Source organism: Rattus norvegicus, chromosome 9, assembly GCF_021556685.1.
Source record: "Rattus norvegicus strain SHRSP/BbbUtx chromosome 9, alternate assembly SHRSP_T2T, whole genome shotgun sequence".
Classification (NCBI taxonomy): domain Eukaryota; kingdom Metazoa; phylum Chordata; class Mammalia; order Rodentia; family Muridae; genus Rattus; species Rattus norvegicus.
Genome location: NC_141542.1, coordinates 120,252,399 through 120,268,079, shown reverse-complemented (window position 1 = coordinate 120,268,079; position 15,681 = coordinate 120,252,399). Strand labels below are relative to the sequence as shown.

The 15,681-nt window shown below is 43.8% G+C and overlaps 1 protein-coding gene across 2 annotated transcripts in view; it reads left to right on the top strand.

The window, feature by feature from the left end:
• The window catches only part of Vapa (VAMP associated protein A), a 29,834-nt gene extending 25,305 nt beyond the window's left edge, over nucleotides 1-4,529 (top strand). For both annotated transcript variants that reach the window (NM_031631.2, XM_087567475.1), the window contains 2 exons: nucleotides 2,239-2,412; nucleotides 3,747-4,529. In NM_031631.2, coding sequence (NP_113819.3) covers nucleotides 2,239-2,412; nucleotides 3,747-3,905 — 333 coding nt within the window. In that variant the 3' untranslated portion in view covers nucleotides 3,906-4,529. The remainder of the gene's footprint in view (nucleotides 1-2,238; nucleotides 2,413-3,746) is intronic.
• Nucleotides 4,530-15,681: the final 11,152 nt, after the last annotated feature.

The window sequence follows — 15,681 nt, the reverse complement described above, 5'->3', positions numbered from 1 at the left end:
GAAGCCCTTACACAGTCGCCTGCTGAGTGTCCCGCAGAAGACTCGGTTTTCCCTCTGGGTCTCCAGCTAAGCCAGAGGGTTTGTCTATACATTAGAGACCCAGAAGTTAGGTTTGTTTGTTTGTGCATTTGCTATGCTTTGTGCTACAGATTCCGAACAACAGCCAGACTCATAACAAAAGTGAAGTGCTGAGTGATTGAATAATCCTAGATTAGAATATTTAATGAAATATCGTGCCACTTGAAATAATTAAAAGGTAGAGAAAGCAGAGCGCACACCTGTATAGTGACGTGAATGCATAGTGACATGAATGCTGCCTTTTTATTTGTACTCCTGGGTCACTGAACCAAGGGCCTACACGTTGTGTAAAACACAGGTGCAGGAGGATAGTACGAATAGTCCTATCTGCCTGTGAGACAGATGCTGTGCTTAGGACTCTTCATCCTGAAGGGAATGTGTGTGAGGACTCCGGTTATCTCTCGTTAAATGTTGTCTCTTTACAGATGGGGAGCTCTCTCTCTCTCTCTCTCTCTCTAAATTAGAAGTTTAGTTGTGCAGGATGGGATTTGAAAAATCAGTTTGAAGTGAATTTAATTATTGTCAAGGGAGAAAACCCAGAAAATATTGTTAGCAAAATATGAAGTAAAGGTTTTTCTTTTAGAGGTGGGTTTGGTTGGGCATCACATGATAAAGAACAGTCACAAGAGAAACTCAGAACAAACTGAAGTTAAGCAGCTCTTTAACTTTGAAGGACGTACCCTTCTCAGCTGGGAAAATTTGCTCGCAGGTCAGTCAAAAGTCACTAAGTGTCTTGCATTAGAACTCCTTGTTGCTTTTGTAAAGTACTGGCCTGGGGGGGGGGGGGGCTTCCTGAGACCTGATGTGGCTCATAGTTGGAGGCATGGGCAGCTGGTTGTCGGGCTGCGTCTGCAGGTGGGAGGAGTGATGAGTGCTGGTGCCCACCTCCCTTCCTCACTCCAGTCGGGACCTACTCCCATTCATTCAGAGTACAGAGTTTACAGACGTGCCCCGAGGTTTGTTTACAGTCCTGGGTGATTCTACATCTGTCTAGTGGACAGTATTAACCATTATAGCTCAGTTGGCTGCCAGAATGGTTCTGTACAGCCCCTCTAATCCTGGTATAAATGACTACTTTGGGATATCATAAAATTTACTCTTGTAAATATCTTGATTAGCACTTATTACCTGGATTAAAGGTTGCCTATTTCACTTTATTTTTTGGTTTTCTGTAGCAAACCCAAGATCTCCTGCTTGCTGTCAAATGTTATATTGACTTAAACTCTCAAGCCTTCTAAAAATTTTTAACAATTAAAAATCTATCTAAATTGAAAAGGATGACTTTAAATTGATGCTGTGGTGGCATAATGATGTTGGATTTTAAGGATAATTGAAACAGTTTAGATCACAGGCTTAGAAATAATGTTAGTGTTGCCACAGGTGTGCAAGTGCTTATGGTGTTGGGAAAAAGGAAGAATTTGGACCTTACAGTTTTGAAAGCTGTCTTAACCTACCACTTAAATAGAAGACTACAACATATCACACGAATTGGACAGTCTTACAGTTTGAGTAATCATCTGTGTTTATGACCACAGATAGCTTCCCATGTAGTAATCTGTTTATTGTTTCCCTTCCAGTGTTTGTACCTTCTAGTACTGTATTCCATTAATAGGCATTAGATTGTTTTTGACTGTATGTCCTTAGGTAGTTATCAATTTACAGCAATGATTGTGAGGTGTTCCTGTACCGTCCAGTTTCCTAAGCCTCATCTGAGTGCAGAATCAGACCCTCATACAACCTGTCCATTACACATGACCTGGAGCTTCTCACCCAACCTATGTCCCTTCACTGACTGCTCTTGACCAAAGTGTGTGTCTAGGGGTGAATAACAAAGAGAAGTGACTCTTCTTCCACTTGAAATTTAGAGTAAAGGGTGTAAAGGATGAGTTATTGCGACTCCTTAAGTGTCATGGTAAGGTCAGTGCCAGGGCTGTGGATTAGAGGGAGTGCACTGCTTCCTGTGGTTAACTGCTAGTGTTTACTGACATGCTCCCCTGAAAATCCTCTACAGATGGTCATATTTGCTACTTAATAAATCTTAATTCACTGAAACCTGTCATATTTTCATAATATTTTTAGAAAAGATGTAGAACTTAGATTTTTATTAGTTAAAAATCTATACCTTTTTTGCTTAAAGATTCCCTTATCTTTGAAATACAGAACGACATGGAACCTAGCAAAGCTGTCCCACTGAATGCATCCAAGCAAGATGGACCCCTGCCAAAACCACATAGTGTTTCACTCAATGACACGGAGACAAGGAAACTGATGGAAGAGTGCAAGCGACTTCAGGGAGAAATGATGAAGCTCTCAGAAGAAAACCGACACCTGAGAGTAAGTTGTTGGTTGAAAATGAGGTGACTGGATGAGGTATGAGGAGTGCGCTGGTGTCCTTCAGCCTCTCTGTGTTCATAGTTAGTCCTGTTGCTGGTTATTGAACTCGTTTGACTGTTCTTATTACTTGGAACTAGTTAATACAAGATTAAAGAAATGAAGTTTCTGAAATCTGGTAATGGAAATAAAATGGCCAGGTATCTTTAGTTAGTGTTCTAAGATTTTTTTTTTTTTTTTTGACATTTGATAGGATTATATTCTTTCTCTAAGTTGAAAATGCACCTGCCTATCGAATGGCCTAGCCTAGCTTAACACATTAGCATTGCTAATTAGCACCAGAGTTTGGGCATCCTCTGAGAGGATCATAGCACATGTCACCAGCCTGGGGAAGATGAGGACTCAGGACAGCTATAATGACGTGTGTCACTTCACACATTCCTAATGTTAGAACAGTAAGTTAAACTGTAATGAAGCTGGGGTGCTGGTTGAGGAATGGGGTGAGGATAGAATGGTTGATACTGAGGTAGTAAACATTCTCTAGTTTCTTAGGTTGTATGACCAGCACCTGATAAAGTTAAGAGGTATCTGTAATTTCCCCAGGACCAGGTGACACATACTATCATAACAACCACTTGCTTGAGAAACTGTTGCTTTCCTAGGAGAAGCCAAGGCAGTCACATCTCCTAAAATCATAGGACTATCAGAAACTTAAACTTAGTGCTGTGTGAAACCGTTTTAGTGAGAAGGGGGCAGCTCATTCTTTTACATGGAAGCAAATAAGGTACTTTAACACAAGGAAGCAATTTCCAGTCTGGGCAGGGGCTTCAGAGGGTTCCCGTATGTGGTCTGCATTAGTCTATGCTCCATGGTGGCCCCCTTACGTATGTTCCTAGGTTTTGCTCTGCACATATCAAGACTATGAAAATGATTCCTCCTGTGTCTGCCATGTGGCTTTTGACGTTGTTGAGTATAGGGTGCATTGATAGCCTCTGGCCCATGGCTGTGGCCAATTAAAAATGCCGTGGAGCTTAGTGGAGTGAGTACACATGTTCTGTCAGAACACATTTCTCAGTTTGTGTTTTAATAGTCATTGTTATTGCAGTGTAATTCATATCACATGAACGCTTTTGATTGTCTTGGCGGATTTATAGAATTATTCAGCAGTTGCTTTAATTCAGTTTTAGAGTTTTTCCTAATTCCACAGGTGCCCAAGGTAGATGGGAATTTATTCTTGCCCCTATTCCTAGCCCTCCACGCTCTTTATGAACTATTAGCCCCACTACTCACCTGTGTGTGCTGTTGCTTAAAATCTTTGTTTTCTGTGTTTCCCCCAGGATGAAGGCCTACGGCTCAGAAAGGTAGCACATTCGGATAAACCTGGATCCACCTCAGCCGTGTCCTTCAGAGATAATGTCACCAGTCCTCTTCCTTCTCTTCTGGTTGTAATTGCAGCCATTTTCATTGGATTCTTTCTAGGGAAATTCATCTTGTAGAGTGAAGCATGCAGAGTGCTGTTTCTTTTTTCTTTTCTCTCGACCAGAAAAAGATTTGTTTACCTACCATTTCATTGGTAGTATGGCCCACGGTGACCATGGCCCGTGGTGACCATTTTTTTTTGTGTGTACAGCGTCATATAGGCTTTGCCTTTAATGATCTCTTACGGTTAGAAAACACAATAAAAACAAACTGTTCGGCTACTGGACAAATTGTATATTACCAGATCATCACTAGCAGATGCCAGTCGCACATCCAGTCCTTTATGAAATTCATAATAAAGAATTGTTCTTTCTTTGTGGTTTTAATAAGAGTTCAAGAATTGTTCAGTCTTGTAAATGTTATTTTAATAATCCCTTTAAATTTTATCTGTTGCTGTTACCTCTTGAAATATGATTTATTTAGATTGCTAATCCCACTCATTCAGGAAATGCCAAGAGGTTTTCTGTGGGGGAAATGGTGCCTCTTACTGTGTAAATTTTCTCCTTTACCTTTGCTAATATCATGGCAGAATTTTCTTATCCCTTGTGAGGCAGTTTGTTGACTGAGTTTTTCATCCTTACAATCCTGTCCCATGGTATTTAACATAAAAAATAAAACTGTTAACAGATTCTTGCTCGACAGCTGGTTTGTGTCTGTCATGTCATTTGTGCTGGGTCGGGTAAGGGTGGGGTGGGTGAGGAAGTTCAATCTGCAGTGAACTAATTTTATTGGACTTTATTGATTTATCTGTTTGCTTGCTTTGCCTTGCTCTGGTTTTTCAAGATAGGGCTTCTCAGTGTAGCCTTGACTGTCCTGGAACTTACTCTGTAGTCCAGGCTGGCCCTGAACTCAGGTATCCGCCTGCCTCTGCCTTCTGAGCCTGAGGATTGAAGGTGCACGCTGCTGCCACCAGCCAGCAAAGGAGTGGGGCCTTGTGCACTGCACGCTTTTGTCCTGTGTGGGCTCTTCCTAGCCCCGTGGCTATGTGTAGTTTAGTCTTCAGGCTGCCTTAAGAAATGACAAGATTTAAAGCTAACGGGGATTTTGGAACATCTTAATTGAATTTATGAAATGTAACAGTGCTGTAATCGTGATGTCTCCTGCGTGCCAGCTGACTGAATCCTGTTCAGCTGACTCCATTCTTGCCAGGTTTTGTTTTAAACTTTTCTCAAGGAAGACTAATTCTCCTGTATTTCAAATACTCAGTACATTAAATAATTCTACTTTTTAATGTGTTTCTTAATAATAGCTAAAAAGAATTGTTTTTCTGTTGTGGAAATTAGTATTAGCAAAACTTGGGGATTTGCTTTTTGAAAAACAAAACATTAGTTTTGCAAATCAGTGTTAGACATGTGAAAATTACAGTTTGAACACTCATTACGTATAGATTGATGTTTCCCTGTAGTCTTATGTCTTAGTTTATATCACTTGTACTAAGATAAACTTAGAAAGTACTGTTTTCAGCTGAGAATATAGTTTATCACCTACAGGCGAGTTTGTGTTATCAAAACTAGATTTTGATTTTGTAAGAATTGGACTCTGTTGGGGAAGAAACTGAGTTGAAGGTCTTACTGTGCATGAAGCGTGTTGCAGGTCTGTACAAGGGTGTTGCCAGGTATTTGGACTGTCTTTAATTTCTCAGATTATATGTGATGTATTGTTATCCCCAGACGACTAAACAAAACAACCAGACCAGAAGTAATGCTTAGATCTATTGCTGTTGGCATTACTGCTACAGAAGTTCCCTCCCCAACGCTGAAAGCATGAGGACAACCTTACATTTTAATCCCCTGAGTATAGAATCAGCAGCTCCTTCCTTGGTCTAAAGTTCTTTATAAAATCATTCAATGGTGATAAGTTCAAGCTTGATATTTCTTTTTTCTTGGACACTTTGTTTACATTTCAAATGTTATTCCATTTCCAGGTTTCTCATCTATAAGCCACCTAGCTCATCTTCCTCTTCCTTCTAGGAGGGTGTTCCTTCCTCCCCAGCCACCCTCCTCTTCTCACCTCCCCCCTCTTCTCACCTCCCCATCCTGACATTCCACTGGGGGGTCCAGCCTTGGCAGGACCGAGGGCTTCTCCCATTGGTGCCTAACAAGGCCATCCTCTGCTACATATGCAGCTGGAGCCATGGCTCTGTCCATGTGTACTCTTTGGATGGTGGTTTAGTCCCTGGGAGCTCTGGCTGTTGGTATTGTTCTTATGGGGTTGCTGCAAACCTCTTCAGCTCTTTCAATCCTTTCTCTAACTCCTCTAGTGGGGATCCTGTTCTCAGTTCAGTGGTTGGCTGCGAGCATCCGCCTCTGTATTTGTCAGGCTCTGGCAGAGCCTCTCAGGAGACAGCTCTATCAGGCTCCTGTCAGCATGCCCTTCTTGGCTTCATCAATATTGTCTGGGTTTGGTGGCTGTATATATATGGGCTGGATGCCCAGGTGGGACAAGATCTGAATGGCCATTCCTTCAGTCTCCGCTCCAAACTTTGTCTCCATATCCCCTCCTATGAATATTTTTATTCCCCCTTTTAAGAAGGACTGAGGCATGTGAACTTTGGTTGTCCTCCTTCTTGAGCTTCACGTGTTCTGTGGATTGTATCTTGGGTAATTCAAGCATTTGGGCTAATATCCACTTATCAGTGAGTTCATACCAAGTGTGTCTTTTTGTGATTGGGTTACCTCATTCAGGATGATATTTCCATCCAGTTGCCTATGAATGTCATGAAGTCATTGTTTTTGGTAGCTGAGTAGCACTCCATTGTGTAGATGAACCACATTTTCTGTATCCATTCCTCTGTTGAAGGACATCTGGGTTCTTTCCAGCTTCTGGCAATTATAGAATAAGTCTGCTATGAACATAATGGAGCATGTGTCCTTGTTATATGTTGGGGCATCATTTGGGTATATACCTAGGAGTGGTGTAGCTGGGTCCTCAGGTAGTACTATATCCAATTTTCTGAGGAACTTCCAGACTAATGACCACTTCCAGAGTGGTTGTACCAGCTTGCAATCCCACCAACAATGGAGGAGTGTTCCTCTTTCTCCACATCCTTGCCAGGATCTGCTGTTACTTGAGTTTTTGATCTTAGCCATTCTGACTGGTATGAGGTGAAATCTCAGGGTTGTTTTGATGTGCACTTCCCTTATGACTAAAGTTGAACATTTCTTTAGGTGCTTCTCAGCCATTCGATATCCTTCAGTTGAGAATTCTTTGTTTAGCTCTGTAGCCCATTTTTTAAAAGGGTAATTTGATTCTCTGGAATCTAACTTGAGTTCTTTGTATATATTGGATATTAGCCCCTCTATCAGATGTAGGATTGGTAAAGATCTTTCTCCAATCTGTTGGTTGCCGTTTTGTCCTAATGACAGTGTCCTTTGCCTTACAGAAGCTTTGCAATTTTATGAGGTCCCATTTGTTGAGTCTTGATCTTGGAGAATAAGCCATTGGTGTTTTGTTCAGAAAAATTTCTCCAGGGCCCATGTGTTTGAGGCTCTTCCCCACTTTTTCTTCTATTAGTTTGAGTGCATCTGGCTTTATGTGGAGGTCCTTGATCCACTTGGACTTAAGCTTTGTTCAGGGTGATAAGCATGGATTGATCTGCATGCTTCTACATGTTGACCTCCAGTTGAACCAGTACCATTTATTGAAAATACTGTCTTTTTTCCATTGGATGGTTTTGGCTCCTTTGTCAAAAATCAAGTGAGCACAGGTGTGTGGGTTCATTTCTCGTCTTCATTTCTATTCCATCGATCTACTGTCTCTGTACCAGTGTTATACAGTTTTTATCATGATTGCTTTGTAATGCAGCTTGAGGTCAGAGATGGTGATTCCCCCAGAAGTTCTTTTATTGTTGAGGGTAGTTTTTGCTCTCCTGGTTTTTTTGTTACTCCGGGTGAAGTTGCAAATTGTTCTAAGTCTATGAAGAATTGAGTTGGAATTTTGATGGGGATTGCATTGAGTCTGTAGATTGCTTTTGGCAAAATGGCCATTTTTACTATATTAGTCCTGCCAATCCATGAGCATGGGAGATCTTTCCATCTTCTGAGGTCTTCAGTTTCTTTCTTCAGAGACGAAGTTCTTATCATACAAATCTTTCACTTGCTTGGTTAGAGTCACACTGAGGTATTTTATATTATTTGTGACTATTGTGAAGGGTGTCATTTCCCTAATTTCTTTCTCAGCCTCTCTATCCTTTAAGTAAGCTTGATATTTCTTAAACCTTTTTTTTTTTTAAGATTTATTTTATGTATGAGTACACTGTAGCTGTCTTCAGACACACCAGAAGAGAGCATCCAATCCCATTGTGATGAGCCACCACGTGGTTGCTGGGAATTGAACTCAGGACCTCTGGAAGAGCAGTCAGTGCTCTTAACCGTGAGCCATCTCTCCAGCCCAAGGAAAGAAATTTTCAAAAAGAAAAATCCTGTTTTGTAGAAATTCAAATTTGAATTTCTGAAAAACTAGCAAAATTGGTACGTTTTAGGTTTAAGTAAGAGACCCTCCCTGCCTCAATGTATCAAGTAGAGAAAGACCAAGAACAACATTTGATGTTAACCTTTAGCCTCCAAACACTTGCATACACATGGACATGGACCTGGATATACAACATGGGCATACACACACTCAAAATACTTTAAACACACATTCATACACGCATACACATATAGGCACACATAAAAACTGTGAAACCTAAAATTACAGAATCCAACAAATTAGATGGATCCAAAGTTAGACAAAGCTGAAGAAGGAGTTTGTTCCGAGAAATATAAGAAGGAGATGCACGTGCAGAAGATGGAAAGGAGAGGATAAAAATAAAGAACAAAAAAATCCCCCACAGTTCTGTTTCTCAGCCCCTTTGGTTTGTAGGGGAGGATTCAGGCCTTCCACGGGCTGAGGAAAAGCGTCTCACAGGCTGGCCGACACAGCTTCCTGAGTAGGTGTAAAAGGTACGGCATTTGAGTTTGGTAAACAGCTCCTCTGTGACCGCCCTGTTTGTCTTCTCTGCATCCGTGTTCGGGCTGCAGTGTCCATGGTGATGGCTGTAAATTACATTGTGAATTTGGTAGGCATTTTCTAAAGTACAGTATGTGATACTTTTGAAAATACACATGGCCCTCTCTTGACTGCCTTTCTTAGGAGACTTCATTTTTTTGTTCTTTTAGTTACTTACAGAAATGTGATCAGATTATTTTCCTTCCAAGTTCTTGGAAAGAAGTCCAGTTCTGTTGGCAGATAATATAAATTGTCTTCATCCTTTCTCGCTAGAGTTCTGCTTTGTGTATGTCAGCACGGGAGTAGACTCATCACCACTGACGTTAGTGTGGGAGGCCTTACCCGGCACTAAGTGCACTGCCGCCCTCGTTTTGTTTGTAACCAGTGCGCCTTAGTTCCGCTCACTCTTGTACCTGCCGCACACAGGTGCTCTGAGTCTCTGCTTACCGCCTTAAAGATACCTGGGGAAAGACGCAAGTTCACAAATTCTAGGTTAACGGTCCTCAAAAGTGTTCAAGTGTGTCTGAATCGTCTTAGTGCTGGTGTTGCTGCGAGATTACCTTTGCCTTATCTTTGAAACTACTTGATGTGAGCAGGTTTTAACAAGGTCAAAAGCAACAAAGATTTGACTTTTTAATGAGGTTTAAGAAGCGAACTCCAAAGTTGACATTTGCTGCGTTAGAAACATTCGCATAGTAGTTTCCCTGGAGCTTTGCCAATTCCTGTTAGTCCACTGACTGTTTCAGGGACTGGGTCTATGTGAGTTAGGGGGAGGTGTGGTTTTGTTTTGTTTTGTTTTTAAGATAGGACAAAATCAGAAGCTGAATAGATGGACTTTATTTTGTAGCCTCAAAAGAAGTTACAATATGGGAACCAATAAAGTGTAATGATGTGTCTGTCATTTTCACATTAAAAGCAAAAGTTACTTGAACACTGGCTTAGTTCTGAGTGAGGTGTGGGAGAAGCTGCACTCGGGGCATCTTGGGAATGCTTGGTCATCCCGAAGCTGGCTACGAAGTCTGAGTATTGGTCTGCTGGCATGACCTGGTGTGTTCTGTGTGGAAGCATCCCTTGTCAGTAAAAGCTGGCAGCCAGTAAGCCGCGGCAGGGTGAGGTGGGCAGTTTGGGGGAGGGGCTGGGGTATAGTTGGATGCAGGTTAATCACCTGGACTCAGGAAGTGGAACCGAGGTCAAGCGGCAGACACAAAATAGCATAAATAGGTTAATAAACGTTTTGAGCGAGTTGAGCAACAAGCTTACCACAAGGCCTAGGCATTTGGTTATTAGTAGGTCTCTCTTCTGTGGGAACTAGGGCACAGGTGGAAAAGCTGACGGTTAGACTGATCCCTAGGGAAGTGACTTGAAAATATCCTAATACATCCCTGGTTCCAGAGCTGTGTGCTTTTGAGCAGTTAGAAACAAGTAAAACCGGGTTGGGGATTTAGCTCAGTGGTAGAGCGCTTACCTAGGAAGCGCAAGGCCCTGGGTTCGGTCCCCAGCTCCGAAAAAAAGAACCAAAAAAAAAAAAAAAAAAAAGAAATGAGTAAAATCGAGTGTGCAGCCACATGGCTTTATGCATTTGACTGACTTGGCTGTGATGCTGATAAGAGAAGCAAAGACTTACAGCCTTGCAGCCTGTGTCCCAACTTGAGCTGTTTGTTGTCCTGGAAAAAGATGTGAGGACAAATCTTGCTTAAGGACGTGGACAGTTCATGATGTCCCCCCGCTTGACTGGCCTGTGCATCCCAGTTCATTTGCTTAAGAACTGTTTCTTGGATTCCAGTTGCCCCATGTGTAAGGAACTTGAAAGATGCTCTTCAGAAAGGATGCTGTATGTTACTTTGGATATTGTTCTATACCTGAGCGGCTATCCTAAAGTCCAGATTGCTTGTAGAGGTTTTTAATTTGCAAGAATCTATCCTCACAAGTTAGTTTCTCCTCTCCACATGCAGTCCTCCTCCCCCAGTAAGTAATTCAAATAAAATTGCACATTTTGAATTGGGTGAAATGACTTTTACAAAAAGTGGGATGGGGGACTGGAGAGGATGGCTCAGTGGTTAAGAGCTCTGACTGCTCTTCCAGAGGTCCTGAGTTCAATTCCCAGCAACCACATGGTGGCTCAAAACCATCTGTAATGGGATTCAATGCCTTCTGGTGTGTGAAGACAGTGTACTCACATATATAGAATAAATAAATAAAATTTAAAAAGTGGGATGGATATTTCTGGGAGGTATTAAGAGTATTGTTGGTAAGAAACTTAACCCTTGGTTCTCAACATGAGATTTATGAAGTGCCAAAGTTAAGTTTTTCATCTCAAAGTGGATAGGGAAGGTGCAGGTAGATGGGTAGATGGGTGCTCCTGTCTCTGCAGACACTGCCTCTTATTTAAATACAAGTCTTTCCCTGTGTGTGCTTGGTACTAGCTCCTGAAGAGCACACTAGATGGCAGCAGAGTGGAGTTACACATCTGTACAGTGGGTCTCCCGTTCCAGCAGTGTCGTCCCTTCCTCGTTTGCTGTAGTTTACTTCCTTCCTTTGGAAGTTTTCCAGCTTTAACGATTTACTTTTCCCGTTTGCTTTAGCTGTACCAGAGGCCGCTATCATTAAAGGCAGACTTGGAGCCTTCGTGCTCTACCCTGCCATTTCCTTCACACTGCTAACCAGGGGTTATGATCTTATCTCCAGGCTTTGGTTCATACTGTGTGTAACTACATGTATGTAAGATACCATGTCGAGTTGTCACCTAAGCGTGTCCCTGTGGTGCTTGGCCTAGGGAGTGGCACTCTTGGGAGGTCTGGCCTTGGAGGAAGTGTGTCACTGGGGTGGGCTTTGAGACCCTCCTCCCAACTTCCTGGAAGTCAAGTTTCATAGCTGTCTTTAGCTGGTGATGAACTCTCAGTTCCTGCAGCTCCGTGCCTGCCGATGCTGCCATGCTTCTGCCATGATGGAAATGGACTGAACCTCTAACTAAGCCAGTCCCAGTAAAGTGCTGTTGCTTGTAAGAGTCACTGAGGTTATAGTCTCTCCCCACAGCAATGGAACCCTAGCTAAGACAGTCCCTCACTCAGCATTTGTTTTGTTTCCACCCAAATGTAGCCCTTGAAATGTTTGGCATGGTTTTCCTTGTTGCCAACGCTAGAACTGGAAACCAAAGGCCCTGCCACATCCTGTAGCCTGTGGGTTGAGCCAGTGCCATCACTGCCTGATGGTGACACACAAGGTCTGTCGGGGGTGGGATTTCCCCTCGCTTTTAGCACAGATGTTTGGTACCACCTCGGACATCGTAGCTCTTCACGTTCCTGAGTTTCTATCTCTAGGACGGCTGGTCAGGAGAGTTGGATTTCCCCAACCCCTCCCCTGAAAGTGCTAATACATGTGTGTGTAAACCGAGGGCATGGCTGCTCCAAGGCGTGGCTAGGCAGAGGCTTTTGTTGTAGCTTCGAGGAGAGAACAGCCAGAGTCCAGAACAGAGAGGAAGCAGTAGACTGAACATGGCCCCTGGACCAAGAGGACCAAGGCGGGGGATGAGGGGTGCAAGAGAGGAAGACAACAGATGGCCAAGAGAGTGCATAGCAGAAATGACATGGTCGTAGGAATGAGGAACTCATGACTGGAGTTTAGTGTGAAGGGCGTGTGCCAGCATGGGCTCTGAAATGTGTAACAGGTTCTTGAGATACTGAGGGAGCCTGGAGGCCAGCATGCACTTTGATGTGAGATAGGCACAGCAGGTAGCCTCTTGTCCCTTCTGCCCATGGTGAGGAAATGGCTCTGGGAGTCCTGAGGAATGCTGGCTTTTGTCTAGCCACTGGGAGTGGAGTTTCCTTGACCTGACAGTGTCTATGTCATAGGCTTTCGTCGTTTTGAAAAACAACTATAAAAAGAAGTGAGTGCATATGCACGGATATGATTTTTTTTTTTAAAACATGACTACATGGGCCAGTTTGTGTCTCCAGATGATTGGCATGGGGGCGGGGGGGGATTAGGTTGTACAAAATGAAATGGCATAAAATCAGAAACTCTTAGAAAATACAAGGTTTGGGGCTGGGGATTTAGCTCAGTGGTAGAGCGCTTACCTAGGAAGCGCAAGGCCCTGGGTTCGGTCCCCAGCTCCGAAAAAAAGAACCAAAAAAAAAAAAAAAAAAAAAAAAAGAAAATACAAGGTTTGAGACACGATTCTCCCTATAACCTCTGTAAGTTCATTCTGATACATATTATTTTTACCATCTGTTATTAATTTGTATGATACCTGGTTTAGATATGCATTAACTCCAGGTGCTTCTCCCTGTGTTCAGTGAGAGTGGATCTGGGGATATGGTAAGATTACTTCATATTGAAGTAGGTCCATGTAGGGGGTTGTGCTGGGTCATTTCATGTCAAGTTGACAAAATCGAGACTCACTGGAGAGGAGGAAGCCTCAGCTGAGAGAATGCTTCCATAAGGGTGATGTTACCCTCTGGCTGGTGTTCCTGGATTCTATAAGAAAGCAGGTGGAGCAAGCCCGTCAGCAGCAGCCCTCCGTGGCCTCTGCATCAGCTCCTGCCTCCAGGTTCCTGCCTGGTTTTAGTTGCTGCCCTGGCTTCCCTCAGTGGACTGTGATTCAGGATATGTAAGTTGGGTACTCAAATTGCTTTGGACAAGGTGTTTGATCATATCAACAGAGACACTAAGACAGGGGTCCTATTGATAGAACGTTAAATAGTGAAACTGTACATAGTCATCAGAGCCCAGGATGCCCAGCCAGGGTAATGTAAAGCTGGTGCCAAGTGGGAGAGCTGAAAGGGGTCTCGATTCTGGAGTCTGTGGGATGCCACGTTTGCATGATATTTCAGATCAGCCTCTCAAATGTGACCAGCTGACAGCTTGGAGCAATTGTGTAAGAACGAGCCTACAGTGGCAGACTAGATACTTGGTTCCAAGATTGCTTTACCATTCTACTACTGGCAAGGGAGAGGGTGGGGGTGGCAAGGAGGACGTGGCTTAATGGTGAACTCAGCAAGGATGAGTCGAGAGCCACCTTTGGTCTCATCTACTAAGGAGGAGAGCATTAAAAAATAAGGGGGTTTTGAAACCTCACTGAAAGGACAAGCGTCAGCACAAGACGCATCAAGACAGAGTTCTCAGCACAAAAGAGATTTACTTGCCCCAAAGAGACAAAGCACTACCTCTGGATAGAGGGGAAAGCAAGTTGACCCAAGGGAAAATGGCAATTTATAAAGGGAAGGGGGGAAATCTTGTGTTAGGATGAGGTGTTTAATTTTGATTGGGCATGTTAATTAGGTGAGCCAAATGAATGGTTTTCAGCAAAGGGCAGAAGGGTGAAAGGCCAAACCTGTTGACCTCATGTTTGCCATGCTCAGGCCTGCTGGGGCCTCTCAGATCAAGAATGATGTCCCTGGGGTTGGGGATTTAGCTCAGCGGTAGAGCGCTTGCCTAGCGAGTGCAAGGCCCTGGGTTCGGTCCCCAGCTCCGAAAAAAAGAAAAAAGAAGAAGAAGAAGAAGAAGAAGAAAAAAAAAAAGAATGATGTCCCTAAAGGTTCTCCTAGCAGTGCCAGTGGTTGAAAACTTGAGAGTGTGGTCACAGTACGGTTTCAGAGTTTGGGGTTTCAACATTCAGGCTGTATGGCTGGTTGCCACCCAGTCGGCATGAATGTTATGATGCCAGGGGTAACTAGCATAGAAGTTCAAATACTAAGTCTGAGGGAGGGCATGGGAAGGAAGCCTACTGCTGAGCCGAGGCTGGTGTGGAAGTAGGTAGTGGTTCTGACTTTCTTCTTTTACTAGCTTTGACTTCTCTCTCAGTTCCAGTGCAGAAAGGCACAGCTCTGTACCTCAGGGTCGGTGCGTGCTCAGCATTGAGAGGCCTGGGTTCAGCTTTCCAGAAAAGGCATCGCTCCTAGAGCGGTGCTGCTCACGATCTGTCGGCACTGGTAGGTGAACAGCTGTGGTGGGGAGTCGTGCAGTTTAGATTAAAAATAAATGCCAATGGAGTCGCCTGAGGTGCAGCGCCTGCAGAGAAGCAGCAGGAGTAACCATCCTGGATCCCGAGGATGGGCCAACCTGAACTCTTGATTTCAGCCATGCCCTTGATGGGTCACAAGCCCTCGGGCAGCTTATGAAGCCATTCCAAGATTCAAGCTTTCTCATTTTAAAAAGTACACCCTTAGTCTGCTGTAGAGTGTGTAGAGGCCAGAGGACCACGTTTGGAATATCCTCTCAGCTGTCCTGTTGTTGCCCCATGTCGTGGAGATACTGCAGCTTTGGAACTGCAGACTGCCCCCTTCACACTCCAGCAGTTCATCGATGGGGCAGATTGTCGGGAATGGCTTCCCTGAAGCAGAGAGAAAAAGAGTCCGCCTGCCAGGCAGAGTCAGGGCAGGTCAGGGTCTGTTGGCGGACTTCCCGGCCTGCTGAGGCGTGGGATGATAAGAGGAGGTGCACTGGAGGCTCAAGGCGAGGAGCTGGATTCTGTTGACCTTGGTGGAAGGAATGGGGGCTTAGGGAGTTGTTGGGTGAGAACACAGGTCTTGTGTGTATTTCAGCAAAATTGTTTCTCTTTAGCTTGTAGCTTTGCTTCTCACGGTCTTGTGGTATCAGACGGTATGGGAAATACACTCGGGGCTGGCGTGGTGATGACCTGCGGCTCTCCTATACCTGTCTCTTGCATTTTTCTTCTGTCTTTCCTATAATCAGCCTCTCCCCCCACCTCCAAGGACCATTCAGCTTCATACCAGCCAGGTCGGTACAATACATGATGGGGTGGACCCACTCAAAGCCTTGGATCTGGGCCTTGGTGGTAGCTGACTT